The sequence below is a fragment of the Somniosus microcephalus genome, chromosome 3 (genome assembly GCF_052327205.1).
Source record: "Somniosus microcephalus isolate GS21.2 chromosome 3, FLI_Smic_1.0, whole genome shotgun sequence".
Lineage (NCBI taxonomy): Eukaryota > Metazoa > Chordata > Chondrichthyes > Squaliformes > Somniosidae > Somniosus > Somniosus microcephalus.
Genome location: NC_140989.1, coordinates 51160916 through 51180444, shown reverse-complemented (window position 1 = coordinate 51180444; position 19529 = coordinate 51160916). Strand labels below are relative to the sequence as shown.

General features: G+C 49.1%; 1 protein-coding gene across 1 annotated transcript in view; it reads left to right on the top strand.

The window, feature by feature from the left end:
* LOC147121052 (tetratricopeptide repeat protein 7A-like) overlaps positions 1–19529 on the top strand; it is a 408967-nt gene that overhangs the window by 209810 nt on the left and 179628 nt on the right. Inside the window, exon 13 of the mRNA XM_085980379.1 lies at positions 14315–14372. Coding sequence (XP_085836505.1) covers positions 14315–14372 — 58 coding nt within the window. The remainder of the gene's footprint in view (positions 1–14314; positions 14373–19529) is intronic.

Genomic DNA, 19529 nt, shown 5'->3' with positions numbered 1-19529 from the left:
TTCCACCACAGCCCCATTGATGTGGATGGGGGTGTGACTTCTGCCTTTAGACTTCCTGAAGTCCACAATGATTTCTTTGGTTTTCTTGATGTTAAGGGCCAGGTTGTTATCGGCGCACCACTTCACGAGATGCTGGACCTCCTCCCTGTAGGCTGACTCATCGTTGTTGGTGATCTGGCCTACTACCGTGGTATCATCCGCAAACTCGATGATGGTGTTGGAACCATGAACAGCCACACAGTCGTGGGTGAAGAGGGAGTAGAGGAGGGGGCTCAGCACACATCCTTGTGGGGCCCCCGTGTTCAGGGTCAGGGATGGGGAGGTGTGGTTACCTAATTTGACAGACTGGGGTCTGTTTGTTAGGAAGTCCAGGGTCCAGTTGCAGAGGGAAGTGTTCAGGCCAAGAGTTTGGAGTTTGGTGGCCAGCTTGTTGGGGACGATCGTGTTGAATGCTGAGCTGTAGTCTGTGAACAGCATTCTGATGTAGGTCTCCTTACCATCTAAGTGATTCAGTGCCGAGTGTAGAGCAGTTGTGATTGCATCCTCCGTTGATCTGTTTGCACGATAGGCAAACTGGTGTTGGCCAAGAGAGGCGGGAACACTGGCTTTGATGTGAGCCAGGACCAGTCTCTCGAAACACTTCATTATGATGGGTGTGAGTGCGACAGGTCGATAGTCGTTCAGACACGTCACAGCCGTTTGTTTTGGCACAGGAATAATGGTAGCGGTCTTGAAGCATGTAGGGACTACTGCCTGGGCCAATGACAGATTGAAGATGGCGGTGAAGACATCAGCCAGCTGATCAGCACATTCCTTGAGTACCCGTCCAGGGATGCTATCTGGTCCAGCAGCCTTTCGTGTGTTCACTCCGCGTAGAACACCCCTTACGTCGGAGGGCAACAGAGTGAGCACCTGGTCTTCCGGGGGTGGCAAGGCTTTGGTAGCCGGCTCCCTGTTGTCCCTGTCGAAGCGAGCGTAGAAGTTGTTAAGCTCCTCCGGAAGGGAGGCATCGCTAACCGGGGGGCTGGTGTTTTTGCCCTTGTAGTCAGTGATGGACTGGATGCCTTGCCACATGCGCCGGGGGTCCGAGTTGTTGTGGAAATGATCCTCTATCCGCAGTGTCTGTTTCCTTTTGGCAGTCCTGACTCCCTTTTTTAGGTTGGTCCTAGCTGCACTGTAAGCCGCCGCGTCGCCAGATTTAAATGCTGCGTCGCGTGCTTTCAACAGTGAGCGGACCTCTCCGTTCATCCAGGGTTTCTGGTTGGGGTATGCCCTGATATTTTTATGGGTCGTGACGACCTCGACGCAGCTGTTAATGTAGAATAGCACTGTGGATGCGTATTCCTCGATGTCATTATGGGCAAACATGCCCCAATCAGTGCGTTCGAAGCAATCCTGAAGCTCCGATACTGCCCCCTCTGGCCATACTTTCACTGCTCTCACTGATGTTCTCCCTCTTTTGATGAGCGGTTTGTATGCCGGGGCTAGAAACAGGGAGAGGTGGTCAGACTTCCCAAGGTGGGGGCAGGGAATGGCCTTATAAGCGTCTACAATGCTCGTGTAGACTTGATCCAGAGTGTTCTCCCCTCTTGTGGGGCAGGAAACATTCTGGTGGAATTTCGGTAGTACAGTTTTTAGGTTTATGTGATTGAAGTCCCCCGCGACGATAAAAGCTCCGTCTGGGTGCGCAGTTTGTTGTTCGCTGATGGCCCTGTAGAGGTCCTTCAGTGCTAGTTTGGCATTAGCGTGTGGTGGGATGTAGACCGCAGTGATGATAACAGCCGTGAATTCCCGAGGCAGGTAGAAGGGTCTGCACCTTACCATGAGGAATTCCAAATCAGCCGAGCAGGATCTATCGATTATGTCCGTGTTAGTGCACCAGGCATTGTTAGTGTAAATGCACAAACCGCCTCCCTTGCTCTTACCGGAGTCTGCAGTTCTGTCGGCGCGGAAGACTGTGCGTCCTTCTAGTTGGATGGTGGTGTCAGGGATGCCGTTGTTCAGCCAGGTCTCTGTGAAGATCATGGCGCAGCATTCCTTTGTCCTTTTCTGTGTGGAGAGATCCAGTTTGATCTCATCCATTTTGTTTTCTAGTGACCTGACGTCGGCCAGGAAAATACTTGGGAGGGAGGGTTTGTGTGGGGCCCTCTTCAGCCTGTTTTGGATACTGGCCCTCTTACCCTGCTTCTGCTTGCGTTCCCTGCGCGGTCTGCGCCAACTTCCGGCTGGGGAAGGACGCCACGCTGGTCCTGGGGGTCGGGCGATGTCGGGAGGCAGATCGATGTCGCCGAGTGTGAGCCGCACGCAGTCGGCCCCGATGTCTAGGAGCGTCTGCCGGCTGTACGGTAGGTCTGCCCTCAATTCCCGTATCAGCAGAGTCCAGAAGAGACTCAGAAGGAGGGTGAAAACGCTCAGTCTCGGGAGAGACAAAGCCGCTGCGTCCATGCGCGCCGCAACGACTAAAGTAGATTTAATCTAATTAATGTAATATTACTCTGTTCAATCTACTGTCCTTTCAGCTGTAATATATTATTGAACAACTTTGAAATAAGCTTACAGATTATAGCAGGTAAATAAAAACAGTTGATTGTCCTCAAGTCAAAAAACTATTTAGTTTCCAGCATTGCTGCCACATAACTTCCCCCAAAGAGGTGATAAAGAATTCCCACTCTCTTGCATTAAGAGTAGTGATAAACAGCTGCAGCCAAAAGGACAGCGCTGCGTTGACTTAACTTATCTCAGCTGGGAATAGTAGTACGGGTGCTATAGGTCTCAGCTGGGAATAGTAGTATGGGTGCTACAGGTCTCAGCTGGGAATAGTAGTATGGGTGCTACAGGTCTCGGCTGGGAATAGTAGTATGGGTGCTACAGGTCTCAGCTGGGAATAGTAGTATGGGTGCTACAGGTCTCGGCTGGGAATAGTAGTATGGGTGCTACAGGTCTCAGCTGGGAATAGTAGTACGGGTGCTACAGGTCTCAGCTGGGAATAGTAGTATGGGTGCTACAGGTCTCAGCTGGGAATAGTAGTATGGGTGCTACAACTGTTCTCAGCATGCATGGATTAGTAAGGGGGATAAAAATCAGCCAGATTTCTGCTCCTGAGCTCTGTCTACCGACCCATACTGGAAAGTGCATGGTTGCAGTGTCCCTTGTTATAAAGTTTGGGTCTTCCTTAGTATTCCTTTGGGTTTAGCATCTCCAGTAGCTCCATAAGCATATCTCGCATCCCTTATGATCAGGACTTTACCTTTACTGCCCAATATCCAAACATATGATAACTTAACCCAGGAGGCCATGATAATGAAACTCCTTGTTATGTGAACTGGATACTGTCATCTTGCAAATGCATCCACATCCACCTTTTCGATCTTCTGAAAGGCACGAGGAACGATCTCCTTGCTGGTCTCAAATCAAAGGATCATTCTGCCATCATGGCCAGAATTTTCCCCTAAACAACGGGTGGGTTTGGTGCGTGGGTGCAGTGAAATTGTTAAATATGGGATTCCCGACCTGAACCTGCCTCCAACCAGCCCACTTCTGGTTTTAATGGAGGCGGGATGGAGAGTGGGCGACCAACCCGCTCCCAGGGGGCGGTATCCACACGATACATGAAACCCGTCCGTTAAACTGAGACGGGGACTGCTGCATCCAGGAGGTAAGTGGCTTTATACCCACCTCCTCAATCCAGAGACCCTGCCTAACCCGTGGCCCATGATCGGAGACCCTGCCACGAGGCCGCCGATCACCTTTCCAGGCCTGCCTCCCGCCCCCGGGCTTCCGATCCTCACCATGAGGCCTCCCCACTCCCGCCCCCCTGACTCCTGATCCCTCCGATTACCCGCCGGCCCCCACCCCAATCCCCGATCCACTGCTGATCCTCCAACCCCCTCCCGATCCCTGACCCCCCTGCTGATCCTCCAGACGACCGACCCCCCCCACCCCCCCACCCCCACCCCCCAACCATGCCGAACCCGCGATCCCTCCCCCGGACTGACCCCTCTCAATCTGGCTGACTACGGACAGGAATCCGAGGCCTCACATTCAAATCAGGCCCTGCCGTTAACGTTGGCAGGGCCTGAGGGAAACCTGGCCTCTCGTGTTTCCAACCCGCCTCCCTTGAGAAAATTCCGGCCCACGAGTCCAGATGGTTCACAGGGAGATCTAAATGATATTCATTGTCAAGCTGGAGTGGTACACAAGAAGCAATATTTGACAAACTCCTCCTCTAGGGAGGAGAGCCAACATGGATTTGTAAAAGGCAGATTGTGTTTGACTAATCTAATTGAATTTTTTGATGAAGTAACAGAGAGGATTGATGAAGGCAATGCAATGGATGTTGTCTACATTGAGGCTCATGGAATAGGTGGGTCAGTGGCAGCTTGGATAAGGAATTGGCTTAAGCACAGACTGGAGGATGGTAGACAGTGGTGTTCCCCAAGGGTCAGTGCCACTCGCTCCAAGCACTGCCACTGCTTTTTTTGATATTTATAAATGTCCTGGATATTGGAATACAGAGAAGAATTTCTAAATTTGCCGATGACACCAAACTTGGGGGTGTGGCAAACAGTGAGGATTATACCAATCGATTGCAACAGGACATAGTAAGGCTAGCAAAATGGGCAGACAAGTGGCAGATGGAATTTAATACACAGAAGTGTGAGGTGATGCATTTTAGCAGAAGGAACAGGGAGAGGCAATATACACTTAATGGCACAGTTTTAAAGAGTGTGCAGGGACAGAGGGACCTGGGAGTTAATGTGCATAGGTCCCTGAAGGTGGCAGGACATATTGAGAGAGTGGTTAGCAAAGCATATGGGACCTTGGGCTTCATAAATAGAGGTATTGAGCACAAAAGTAGTGAAGTAATGCTGAACCTTTATAAAGCGCTGGTTAGGCCGGAACGCTGTACTGCTATCGTTGCCCAGGAGCTCAGACGTTTCGACATAGACATCGCCGCCCTAAGCGAGACCCGGCGGGCAGGGGAAGGCCAGCTCAAGGAGCAAGGCAGTGGTTCCATCTTCTTCTGGAAAGGCAAACCTGAAGAAGAACGTCGCCTCCATCGGGTAGGCTTCGCCATAAAAAATGAGCTAGTTGAACGTCTCGGAGACTCCCCTTGTGGAATAAGCAAATGCCTCATGACTCTACGGCTCACCCTAGCCCGGAACCAGTGCGCTACGGTCATCAGTGCGTATGCCCCAACACTGGAAGCCACAGACTAGACCAAAGAGGAATTCTACTGCAGCCTTGAACAATCCCTGTCCCGAGTCCCAACGGGCAACAAGCTGATCCTCCTTGACACTTTAACGCCAGAGTTGGAAAGGACACAGACACCTGGGGAGGTGTGATCGGCAGAGGGGGGGGGGGGCAGGGAAAGCCAACTCCAATGGTACACTCCTCCTGACGAAATGCTTAGAATATGGCCTTGTCATAACCAACACCTTGTTCCGTCAGAGAGACAAGAACAAGGCTTCATGGAACAACCTCGCTCCAAGCACTGGCATCTGTTGGACTACGTCATCGTCCGAGCGAGGGACCGCAACGACGTCCGCATCACCCGCGCCATAACAGGAGCTGACAACTGTTGGACAGACCACCGCCTAATCTGCTCTGTCATCTCCATCAATGTTGCCCCAAAACAGCGGCAGCAACAGAAACAATGCCGCAGGAAAATCAACGCTGGAGTACTCAAATGCCCTGCTAAGAAAGCCCTATTCAGCCTGCGCCTCATAACCAACCTGACAACTCCCAGTGATTCAGAGACAGAGGGCTGGATTTTGATACTGGAGGCGTGTAGGAGGCGGGACTACAACTTTTGGGGTTGTAGTCCTGCCTCCATCGAGTTGTGGCCAACCCACGCGATTTTCACTTGATTGACCTTGTTGAGCCCGCCCAGCGGGCTCAGCAGGCCAATTAAGGGCCACCCGGCAACAGGTGATGTCACAGATTGACATTTCATTTGTCAAGAGCTTTTGACAGATGAAATATCAGCGTTTGACAGCTGTTTGAAGCTGTCAAACACTGACAATCTGTACACTAAGTTAATTCCTTCCTCTCAGGCTGATTTAGAGATCTCTCCAGAACAGAAAGCTGAATGCTGCAACTTTTGACAGCTCGCGGCCATTCTGTTTTCTGTTCCGGTGAGATGAGGGACTCCAGAGACCTGAAGGAAGGAAGGCTGTAAAGGTATGTAAAACTTATTTAAACACTTTGCACACACCAAACACACTTACCTCTGCACTCATGCACACATCACTCCCCTGAACACCGGACATCTCAAAAACCTCCAAGCCCTTCAGCCTGACGGTCCGCCTCACTAACTTGGCGTGGTTTGGAGCCGTCGGGAATCCCACACTTCAGGGATAAAAACAGGGATTAGGCTAAAAACTGTCTGTTAACTACCTGTTAACAGGCAGTTAATTGGCACTAATCCCCTTCCCGCCTCAGGGAGGCGGGTCCCAGCACAGGTCGGGTATCCGCCTCCTTTGAATCTGGCATGGAGGCGGGATGGGTTCGTGCCCCCTGATTTCGCGATTTTAACGCCTCCAATCCTGCCTCAACGGCCCAATGAAAATCGAGCCCAGAGTGTCCACAGCGCCTGGTATGCACTCAAGGCCTCCATAATCAGCACCTGTGAAGAGATGCTCGGTCACTCGACCAGGAAACACCAAGACTGGTTCGATGAGAACGACCAGGAGATCCAGGAATTAATAAGCCGCAAGCGCAAGGCATTCCTGATCTGGAAACCGCAACAGAACTCGAGAGCAAGAAAGCAGCTCTACAGACGCCTGAAGGCCAAGGTCCAACAAAAAACTCGTGACTTAACAGATGGTGGGTGGAGAACGCGCAGGAGATCCAGCAGCTAGCCGGCAGCCAGGACGTGTGTGGATTCTTTAGCGCAGTCGAGATCACCTACAGCCCAAGCACCCAAGGTCCAACCCCACTGCGGGCCAAGAACAGAGAGGCCGTCAGTGCCCGCTGGAAGGAGCACTTAGAAGATCTTTTTAACCGAGACTCTGTCTTCGACGAGAGTGTCCTCAACTCCATCCTGCAGCATGCTACCCACCACCACCTCAGCACAACCCCAGCCCAGCATGAGGTTGAAAAGGCCATCCGACAACTGAAGAACAAGGCGGCCTCAGGAGCAGATGGAATCCCCGCCAAGGCGCTAAAACATGGCGGAGAAGCACTACTGGCGCGAATACATGAACTCATTTCTCTTATTTGGAAGGAGGAGAGCATGTCAGGGGATCTCAGAGACTCCGTAATCGTGACCATCTTCAAGAAAGGTGACAAGTCTTGATTGCGGTAATTACAGAGGAGTCTCCCTGTTGTCTGCCACAGGGAAAGTCATTGCAAGAATCCTCCTCAACTGCTTTCTCCCAGTGGCTGAAGAGCTCCTCCCAGAGTCGCAAAGCGGATTCCGCCCACTAAGCGGCACAATGGACATGATCTTCACCGTGCGTCAACTACAAGAATAATGCAGGGAACAGCACCAACCGCTGTACATGGCCTCCTTTGACCTCAAAGGCCTTCGAGACCGTCAACCGTGAGAGATTATTGGGTGTCCTCCTCAAATTTGGCTGCCCTCAAAAGTTTGTCACCATCCTCCGCTTGCTTCATGACGACATGCAAGCCGTGATCCTGACTAACTGATCCACCACAGACCCAATTCACGTACGGACCGGGGTCAAGCAAGGCTGTGTCATTACACCAATGCTCTTCTCGATCTTCCTGATCTCACCCTCAGTAAGCTCCCTGCTGGAGTGGAGCTAATCTACAGAACAAACGGGAAACTTTTCAACCTCCGTCGCCTTCAGTCCAGATCCAAGGTTGTCCCAGCCTCTGTCATCGAATTACAGTATGCAGACGACGCTTGCGTCTGCGCACACTCTTGAGGCCGAACTCCAAACCATCATCAACACCTTCACCGAAGCATACGAGAGCATGGGCCTTACACTAAACATCCGTAAGACAAAGATCCTCTACCAACCTGCCCCCGCCACACAGTACTGCTCCCCGATTATCAAAATCCATGATGAGGCCTTGGACAACGTGGACCACTTTCCATACCTCGGGAGCCTACTGTCAACAAGAGCAGACGTCGATGATGAAGTCCAACACCGCCTTCAGTGTGCCAGTGCAGCCTTCGGTCGCCTGAGGAAGAGAGTGTTTGAAGAACAGGACCTCAAACCCAGCACCAAACTCATGGTCTACAGAGCAGCAGTGATACCCGCCCTGCTGTATGCTTCAGAGACATGGACCATGCACAGCAGGCACCTCAAAGCACTGGAGAGGTACGACCAACGCTGCCTCCGCAAGATCCTGCATAGGCGCACCAACATCAGTGTTCTCGCTCAGGCGAACATCCCCAGCATCGAAGTTTTGACCACACTCGATCAGCTCCGATGGACGGCCACGTCGTCCGCATGCCCGATACGAGACTCCCAAAACAAGTGCTCTACTCGGAGCTCCGACATGGCAAGAGAGCCCTCGGTAGGCAGAGGAAACGCTTCAAGGACACCCTCAAAGCCTCCTTGGAAAAAGTGCAACATCCCCACCGATGTGGCCCAAGACCACACAAAGTGGAGGAGAAGCATCCGGGAAGGCTAGGGGGAGTGTTTGCTAGTGCTCTGGGGGAGGGTTTAAACTAAAATGGCAGGGGGTTGGGAACCTGAGCAGGGAGACAGAGGAAAGGGAAACAAGGATAAAAGCAAAAGATAGGAAGGAGAAAAACAAAAGTGGCAGTCAGAGAAATCAACGGTTTAAATCAAACGTGGCCACAGTAAATAATAATTCTAATAGGTCTAAGAGCGTTAATAAAACAAGCCTGAAGGCTTTGTGTCTTAATGCGAGGAGCATTCGTAATAAGGTGGATGAATTGGCTGCGCAAATAGAGGTAAACGAACATGATTTGGTTGGGATTACGGAGACGTGGCTCAAGGATGGCCAAGGCTGGGAACTCAACATCCAGGGGTATTCGATATTCAGGAAAGATAGGCAAAAAGGAAAGGGAGGTGGGGTAGCATTACTGGTTAAAGAAGGGATTAACACAATTGTAAGGAAGGATATTAGCTCTGATGATGTGAAATCTGTATGGGTAGAATTGAGAAATACTATGGGGCAGAAAACGTTAGTGGGAGTGGTATATAGACCTCCAAACAGTAAGGCGGAGGTTGGGGATGACATTAAAAGGGAAATTAAAGAAGCGTGCAATAAGGGCACAGCAGTCATCATGGGTGACTTTAATCTACATATAGATTGGGCTAGCCAAATTAGTAACAATACTGTGGAGGAGGAATTCCTGGAGTGTTTACTGGATGGTTTCCTGGACCAATATGTTGAGGAACCAACCAGAGATCAGGCCATCTTAGACTGGGTATTATGTAACGAGAAAGGATTAATTAGCAATCTTGTTGTACGAGGCCCCTTGGGTCGGAGCGATCATAATATGATCGAATTCTTCATTAAGATGGAGAATGAAGTAGTTGACTCGGAGACTAGGATCCTCAATTTAAATAAAGGAAACTACGATGGTCTGAGGAGCGAGTTGGGTAGGATTGATTGGGGAATGTCACTCAAAGGGTTGACGGTGGATAGGCAATGGCAAACATTCAAAGACCGCATGGATGAACTACAGAATTTGTTCATCCCAGTTTGGCATAAAAATAAAACAAAAAAGGTGACTCAACCGTGGCTAACAAGGGAAATTAGGGATAGCATAAGATCCAAGGAGAGGGCATATAAATTGGCCAGAAAAAGCAATAATCCTGAGGATTGGGAGCAGTTTAGGATTCAACAAAGGAGGACAAAGGGATTAATTAAGAAAGGGAAAATAGAATATGAGAGTAAGCTTGCAGGAACATAAAAACTGACTGTAAAAGCTTTTATAGATATGTGAAGAGAAAAAGATTGGTGAAGTCAAGCGAAGGTCCCTTGCAATCAGAATCAGGGGAATTTATAATGGGGAACAAAGAAATGGCAGACCAACTAAATACATATTTTGGTTCTGTCTTCACAAAGGAGGACACAAATAACCTCCCAGAGATGCCGGGGAGCATAGGGTTTGATGAAAGGGTGGAACTGAAAGAAACCAGTATTTGTAGGGAAATGGTGTTAGGAAAATTGATGGGACTGAAGGCCGATAAATCCCCAGGGCCTGATAATCTACATCCTAGGGTACTTAAGGAAGTGGCCCTAGAAATAGTAGCTGCATTGCTGGTCATCTTCCAGAACTCGATAGACTCTGGAACAGTACCCATTGATTGGAGGGTAGCTAATGATACCCCACTATTCAAAAAAGGTGGTAGAGAAAAAGCGGGGAATTATAGACCGGTAAGCCTGACATCGGTAGTGGGGAAAATGCTAGAGTCCATTATAAAAGATGTAATAGCAGAGCACTTGGAAAGCAGTGACAGGATTGGACAAAGTCAACATGGATTTACAAAAGGTAAATCGTCCTTGACTAATCTACTGGAATTTTTTGAGGATGTAACTGGTAAAATAGATAAGGGAGAACCAGTGGATGTGGTGTATTTGGACTTTCAGAAGGCTTTCGATAAGGTCCCGCATAAGAGATTAGCGTGCAAAATTAAGGCACATGGGATTGGGGCCAAGGTATTGACTTGGATAGAGAACTGGTTGGCAGATAGAAAGCAAAGAGTTGGAATAAACGGGTCGTTGGCAGTGACTAGTGGGGCAAGGATCGGTCCTAGGACCCCAGCTGTTCACAATATATATTAATGATCCGGACGAGGGAATTGGATGTAATAGCTCCAAATTTGCAGACGACACAAAGCTGGGTGAGAGGGTATGCTGTGAGGAGGATGTCGTGAAACTCCAGTACGATTTGGACAGGTTGGGTGATTGGGCAGAAACATGGCAAATGCACTATAATGTGGATAAATGTGAGGTTATCCACTTTGGTGGCAAAAACAGGAAGGCAGACTATTATTTGAATGGCAATAGATTGGGAGAAGGGGAAGTGCAAAGAGACCTGCGTGTTCTTGTACACCAGTCGCTGAAGGTAAGCATGCAGGTGCAGCAGGCGGTTAAGAAGGCAAATGGTATGTTGGCCTTCGCAGCAAGAGGGTTCGAGTACAGGAACAAGGATGTCTTGCTGCAGTTGTACAGGGCCTTGGTGAGACCGCACCTTGAGTATTGTGTGCAGTTTTGGTCGCCTTATCTGAGGAAGGACGTTCTTGGCATGGAAGGAGTGCAGCGAAGATTCACTAGGCTGATACCTGGGATGGCAGGAATGACGTATGAGGAGAGATTGTGTCGATTGGGCTTATACTCACTGGAATTTGGAAGATTGAGAGGGGATCTCATCGAAACCTATAAAATTCTGTCAGGCCTGGACAGACTAGATGCAGGAAGGATGTTTCCGATGGCCGGGGAGTCCAGAACCTGGGGTCATAGTCTAAGGATAAGGGGTAAGCCATTTAGGACTGAAATGAGGAATTTCTTCACCCAGAGAGTGGTGAACCTGTGGAATTCTCTGCCACAGAGGGCGGTGGAGGCCAGTTCATTAAATATATTCAAGAAGGAGTTGGATATATTTCTTAAGGCTAACGGGATCAAGGGATATGGGGAGAAGGCAGGGACAGGGTACTGAATTTGGATGATCAGCCATGACCTCATTGAATGGCAGAGCAGACTCGAGGGGCCGAATGGCCTACTCCTGCTCCTATCTTGTTTGTTTAAGGCGCCGAACACCTCGAATCGCTTTGCCGGGAGCAAGCGGAAGCCAAGCGCAAACAGCAGAAGGAGCGCACGTCAACCCAAGCACCCCACCCACCCCTTCAACCACCGTTTGCCCCACCTGTGACGGAGACTGTAGGTCCCGCATTGGACTCATCAGTCACCTGAGAACTAATTTTTAGTGTGGAAGCAAGTCATCCTCGGTTCCGAGGGACTGCCTAAGAAGAGATGGAGGAGTATGAGGCCCTTGAGAGGATGCAGAGGAGATTTACCAGAACGATTCCGGGGATGGGGGGGTCTTAGCTACAAGGACAGGTTGGAGAAGCTGGATTTGCTTTCATTAGAGCAAACGAGGTTGAGGGGTGATTTGATAGAGGTGTGCAAGATTATGACGGGTTTGGATAGGCTAGACGGGGATAGGCTAGACGGGGAAAGGTTGTTCCCATAGTTGATGGTACAAGGACTAGGGGACACAGATTTAATGTTTTGGGCAAGAGATACAGGGGGGATGTGAGGAAAAACTTTTTTATGCAGCGAGTGGTGAGGACCTGGAATTTGCTGCTGATAGAAGTGGTGGAAGAGGAGACACTCAGTGTTATCAAGGGGAGACGGGATAGGCACTTGAGGGAAATAAACTTGCAGGGCTACGGGGATAGAGCGGGGGAATGGGACTGACTGGATTGCTCTACAGAGAGCTGGCAAGGACTCGATGGGCCGAATGGCCTCCTTCTGTGCCATATGACTCTATGACTTGTCTGGTGTTAATACAGATCTCCCAGCAACATTAATATCCCACCTTTCACGACCTCAGGACATCCTAAAACGCAGCCAAATAGGGGGATGTAGTGGGTGGGCGGGGGCAAGGATATGGAGTTCATCTCGTACTATAAAGCTCTTTTCTGACTTTGATTGCTTAGAACATTTTTTTCTTGGTTTCATTCTCTAATGTGGAGGAGTATTTTTTTTGTGGATGCATTTTCCTTTTTTTTTTGTTTTTTTTTCTTATTAGAACATAAGAACTAGGAGCAGGAGTAGGCCGTTTGGCCTTTTGAGCCTGCTCCGCCATTCAATAAGATCATGGCTGATCTTCTACCTCACCTCCACTTTCCTGAACTATCCCCATATCCTTTGATTCCCTTAATATTGAAAAATCTATCGATCTCTGTCTTGAATATACTCAACAACTGAGCCTCCACAGCCCTCTGGAGTAGAGAATTCCAAAGATTCACCACCCTCTGAGTGAAGAAATTTCTCATCATCTCAGCCCTAAATGGTCGACCCCTTATCCTGAGACTGTGACCCCTGGTTCTAGACTCTCCAGCCAGGGGAAACATCCTCCCTGCATCTACCCTGTCAAGCCCTGTAAGAATGTTGTATGTTTCAATGAGATCACCTCTCATTCTTCTAAACTCCAGAGAATATAGGCCTAGTCTCCTCAATCTGTCCTCATAGGACAAACCCCCCATCCCAGGAATCAGTCTGATGAACCTTCATTGCACTCCCTCTATGGCAAGTATATCCTCCCTTAGGTAAGGAGACCAATTATTGCATTTACCCAGTCTCTAATTGTGCTGCCTTGCTCTAAGGAACTGATCTATGATGTATTATGTGTAGTGTTTAGTATGGCAGGTGCAAAAGGGCAAAAATGTTTCTGTATTTGAACAATAGCATATCCATGTGTTTGTGGAATTTGCAGATTAAAAGAAGACCAGATTGCAGATGAACAGTTATTTTTAATGGAAAGGAAATTTAATTCACTGCCACTTTCTTTGTTAACTAATTTGAATCTAGTTGGGGGTCTTGCCAAGAGAAAAAATAATTAGAATCATGGAATGGTCACAGCACAGAAGGAGGCCATTTGGCCCGTCGAGCCCGTGCTGGCTCTCTGCAAGAGCACTTCAGCTAGTCCCACTCCCCCGCCCTTTCCTTGTAGCCCTGCAAATTTTTTCCCCTCGGGTACGTATCTAATTCCCTTTTGAAAGCCTCGATTGAGTCTGCCTCCACCACCCTTTCAGGCAGTGCTTTCTAGATCCTAACCACTCACTGCGTAAAAAAAGTTTTTCCTCATGTCGCCTTTGGTTCTTCTGCTAATCACATTAAATCTGTGTCCTCTGGTTCTCTGTGTTATATAAGTAGTTTTCTGTGTTATATGTAAAAAGTAATTCCCTTTCACATTTCTCTGCACCCCTCTCCACTGGGACCTTGTTGAAGTGGCCAATATTCACATGAGCAGAGATAATGAGTAGTCCCAGGCCATTTTACCATAAGCAGCATTTCAGCCAAACCCAATCCTGTCCTCACCCAATGTGTCACGATGTACACTTCAGGAGGGGTCGCTGGAAAGTGATCAGGAGCAGGAACTCAGGTTGATTTTTTCCGTTCAAGAATCATGGGGCATTGTCCATAAGTGCAGTATTCACACTGCCCATTGTATTATGTGCTAAAATAATAAATTTGCCTTTACACAGTGACCATGTCATTGAGTTGAAATAGGACATGATAAAAGAAGAGAAAATGTATTTTTAGTTAAATAGGGCATTGCCACAGTTCACAGAATTGTTCTTTCATTATGAATTTGATGAATCATGCTAACCTCTGTGTCATTACTGTGCAGCTACACTAAGGAGCACCAGAGATAAGCTCCACAAGAAAGCATTGAAAGCCCTCAGAAGGTAAGAATGTAGGTTTGATTTTACTTTAGAGTAAACTAGAATTGAGTATTCAAATAGCACATTGCTGGTAGTTCACTGATTAGAACTAAGTTTACCTCAATGCTGAACACTAACAGTTCATTGATATTACACTGTTCGAACCAACAGCAGTTATACTGTAGCTGTGGATTTGATGCATCGTTTTCTCTAATAAGGCAAAGAAAACTTCTGCTCATTGGCCTCTAGCTACTGGCAACATTTCTGAAACTAGAAAAGTGCAGGCTATCACGTCAGCTAGTTTCTGTCATTAAAAACTTTGAAGTTTAGAGGCAGTCTGTTAGACTGAATGAACAGATTCAAACACAGCACAAGATTATATCTTCCAGGTGGTTTACCGCCACTACAGGAACTGCTGTGAATTGTTCTCCGTTTATTACAGATAAACCGCAACTCTATTGCATTTCTCGCAGCACTATGACATAATGCTGATGTACAGTATAGCTGCCCTATAAGCCTGTGTTTACATATAATTGCGGCTGTTCATAGATATTCTAAGACTATATTAACGTAGGATCTCAACTGATGATTCCTTGTTGTTCCACTATTAAAACTAAGGCTGTATAGGAACTAACGCGATGTACTGGACAGTTTATTAATATTGGACTGCCAGTCGTCGTCCTATGGCGTTGCACATGGGAAGCCAAGACCAAGTGCAGTATTTGGGTCATGTAGGGTTGGAGGGCTGGAAGATACTTGGACCAAGGTGAAAGAGGGGGGAAGGGAAGGTGGTAGAAGGGAGGGAATGAAAGGGGGGAGGCAGAGGTAGTGAGATGGAGATGGGGATTGACAGTTGGGAAGAGACAAGCTGGCAGACATTGAGTGGAAGGGCAGAGTAGGCCAAGGAGGGAAATCTCTCTCGGAAGGGAGGGGCATGGCCAGTGAGCTACCCATCAAGCCCAGTAAATTCTTTCGGTGGTGGTGGGGGGATGGGATTAAATTAACGAGTTGAAGGGGAGTGGGGAGGTGGCAAACTGTTATTCTCTGTATGGAGGGAGGAGGCACGACCATTAAATGTTCTAAGCGGAGATGGCAGTTGGCAAAGCCAGTAAATTACATTTGCAGGGGTTGGGTTATTTGGTAGGGAAACGCTATAATGCAGCTGTAGAAACTGGAGAGACCAGGGTGGGGGGTAGTCTCGCATTCATGCACACCAATATACTTAGCTTACACAGAAAAAAATTATAACTGAGAAAGCATTTACATGAGGTGCCGGATGAAACCGGATTAAAAATTGTAGCTATTTTACATCCGATCAATACAGAGTTTCTGTTACAGTTCACCACACATACTCTGCAGAAACTGATAATGATCTTTGATCTGACGTAAGAATTCTTTTGAACTTCAGTATTTGTTTGGCATATAGTTCATGTGTAAGAAAATGTTATTTGTAATATGCCAGTTTGTATCTTTTTCCATTGTAAACCATTTACCATGACTATAAACCTGTGTACATACTTAAGAGAATTGTGGTTTGGTTTGTTTCCAAATATGCAATTTGCCTGGAAATAATCCATGGGCCACTTGATTTCTGATGATGAAGTCATGTCCATATTGAGTTCTTGGGATGTCTTAAGATAATGTGAAATGTTCTGGTTGCCAGCAATCACTTTACAATGTTGGTTGGGTGGCTCTACTCAATTCAGTAAATTTTTGCTGAATTGTAATTGTGTCAGCATTTTCAAAGAAGGCAGCAAGATGGCGATTCAACATCTTCAAGATAGGATTTTAATTTCCAGTAACATCACATAGTTTTTTTTTAACTTTTGGTCAGCCTGGTGTCGAATACATATGGAAACCCATCACCATGATTAAGACAATGGCAAAATACTGAGGATGCTGGAAATCTGAAATAACAACAGAAAATGCTGGAAATACTCAGCAGGCCAGGCAGCATCTGTGGAGAGAGAAACAGAGTTAACGTACTGATGAAGGGTCCCAGACCTGAAACGTTAACTCTGTTTCTCTCTCCACGGCTGCTGCTTGGCCTACTGAGTATTTCCAGCATTTTCTGTTGTTATACCATGATTAAGAGCCTAAGGACAATACAGTCTCCCTGTAGGGCACACCCCCACTTTCCTTATTCTGGAGGACATAGACACAGATTGGCAAAAGTTAAGGCTTAGAAATCTGCCAACGTGCGCAGGAGTGATGCTGGAGCTTAACCAGCTAAAATCATGTAGCCTACCAGCACAGGCCACTGATGAGCTTTCCACAGCTTGTCTATGTGGTAAACCACTGTTATTGTTTTCATTGTTGTTCACTACTGTTATCGTTATTGCATATTGTTACCTCTTGCTACTCGCTGTGTACCAATGCATGCCTCAGCTGGCTCCGCCTACATGACCTGGTATAAAGGTGGCTGCCCGGCAACCCACTTCCTTCTTGGAACCAGTCGTCCACGAGAGGCATGCTCTGTTCTTTGGTTAATAAAAACCATTTCATTACTTTCCTAATTCATCGCCTTTTATGGAGTAATTGATAAGCGTATCAATTTTATTAACTAAAAGTAAAATGTCCGGAACTGAGCAGCAACAACAGCAGGCATTGCTGCGAGCCCTCAGACCAGCATGCCTGGACCTCGACCCCCAAGCGGCGGGTTCATCTACCAATTTCGAACACTGGCTGAGCTGCTTTGAATCCTTCCTAGAAGCCTCCGCCGTGACATCGGAGGAGAACAAATTAAAAGTCCTGACCGCCCAGGTGAGCCCTCAAGTATATACACTCATCCGGGACGCTACTACGTACACGGCGGCTCTCGACCTGCTAAAAGGGCAATACACGCGCCCAGTGAATACGATTTACGCCAGATACCTCCTGGGATCCCGCAGGCAGCAACCGGGGGAATCGGTAGAGGCATTTTTACGGGCGTTACAGACGCTCTGCAGGGACTGCGACTGTAAGGCGGTAACTGCTGCGGCGCACGCGGAGGGACTTACCTGTGATGCCTTCGTTAAGGGCCTCCAGTCCGACTACTCCCGGCAGAGACTGCTCGAAAGCAAGGAGCTCGACCTGAAGACGGCCGTAGCCCTCACGCTCTCACTAGATGCGGCCCACCGAAACCTCGAAGCATACGCACGTAACGGGGCCGCGCCATGGTCATCGCGACCTTGGGACATGGGACCGCCGCCCCCGGTACCAACTACTGCAGCGATGTCCCGAAAGCAACCGGGACCGCCGCCCCCGGTACCAACTACTGCAACGATGTCCCGTAACCAGGCCCAAAAATGCTATTTCTGTGGCCAGTTAAAACACCCCAGAGCACGCTGCCCGGCGAAGACCACTACCTGCTCTGGCTGCGGGAAGAAAGGCCATTACGCCAATGCCTGCAGAGGGAAACCTGCGAACGCCAGCAGCGCCGCGTGTGAACCGCGGGGGCAGCCATCTTCTCCGCCATTTTGTGCACCTCCGGCCGCGTGGGGATCGGAATCATGGCCGCCGCCATTTTGCCCTCCGCACTCAACCGCCAATTTGTCTCCGGACTCGACCACCGTCTCGTCGGACAACCATATCAGCTCACTCAGCCATACACTGGCCTCCGTTACGCTGGATCAAGCCCTCCCTCATCATCTGTCCAGGTCCATGATGGACATTACGGTAAACGGCCGCGCCACTACTTGCCTGTTTGACAGCGGGAGCACGGAGAGTTTTATTCACCCCGACACGGTGCGTAGCCACTCCCTCACGGTCCTGCCAACGCGCCATCGGATTTCTATGGCGTCCAAGTCCCATTCAACGGACGTCGGCGGCTACTGTGTGGTGACCCTTTCGGTTAGGGGCACTGAATATAAAAATGTTAAACTTCTTGTCCTGCCCCGTCTTTGCGCTGCCGTTCTGCTAGGGTTGGATTTTCAGTGCCACCTCAAAAGTGTCACATTGGCATACGGTGGACCCCTTCCCCCACTCACAGTCTGCAACCAACAGCTTTTAAATCGCCCGCCGCGCACCACTTGCAGCCTTTCCACACTCAAAGTCCCCCCCCCTCCCTTGTTCGCTAACCTCACCCGCGACTGTAAACCCATCGCTACCAAGAGCAGGCGGTACAGCGCCGGGGACAGAGCTTTTATTAGCGCTGAGGTGGAGCGACTCCTGAAGGAGGGCATTATCGAAGGGAGCACCAGCCCATGGCGAGCCCAGGTTGTAGTCGTTAAGACTGCTGATAAACGCCGCCTGGTCATCGACTACAGCCAAACCATAAACCGGTACACCCAGCTGGACGCATACCCACTTCCCCGCATATCTGATATGGTCAATCAGATTGCACAATACAGGGTATTCTCCACCATTGACCTTAAGTCAGCATACCACCAACTCCCTATCCGCCATGAGGACCGCCAGTATACTGCCTTCGAGGCAAACGGCCGCCTCTACCACTTCCTTAGGGTCCCCTTCGGCGTCACCAACGGGGTTTCAGTCTTCCAAAGGGAGATGGACCGGATGGTTGACCAGAACGCGCTGCAGGCCACCTTTCCCTATCTGGATAACGTCACCATCTCCGGCCACGACCAGCAGGACCATGACGTTAATCTAGCGAAATTCCTCTGTACGGCCCAGCGGCTGAATCTAACATACAATAAAGAGAAATGTATGTTTCACACCACGCGCCTTGCCATCCTCGGCTGCGTAGTGGAGAACGGAGTCATCAGGCCCGACCCCGACAGAATGCGCCCCCTTATGGAGCTCCCCCTCCCCCACTGCCTAAAAGCACTGAAGAGATGCCTGGGGTTTTTCTCTTACTATGCTCAGTGGGTGCCCAACTATGCGGACAAAGCCAGACCCCTCATCAAGTCCACCTCCTTCCCCCTGACATCAGAGGCGGGTGCTGCCTTCACTCTTATCAAGAGTGATATTGCGAAGGCCACAATGCACGCAGTGGATGAGTCCATCCCTTTCCAAGCGGAGAGCGATGCATCCGACTTCGCCCTAGCTGCAACCCTTAACCAGGCGGGGAGACCCGTGGCCTTTTTCTCAAGGACCCTCCAGGGCCCCGAGATTCGACACTCCTCTGTCGAAAAGGAGGCCCAGGCTATTGTGGAAGCGGTGCGACACTGGAGGCATTACCTGGCCGGAAAACGATTTACCCTTCTCACTGACCAGCGTTCAGTTGCTTTTATGTTCAAT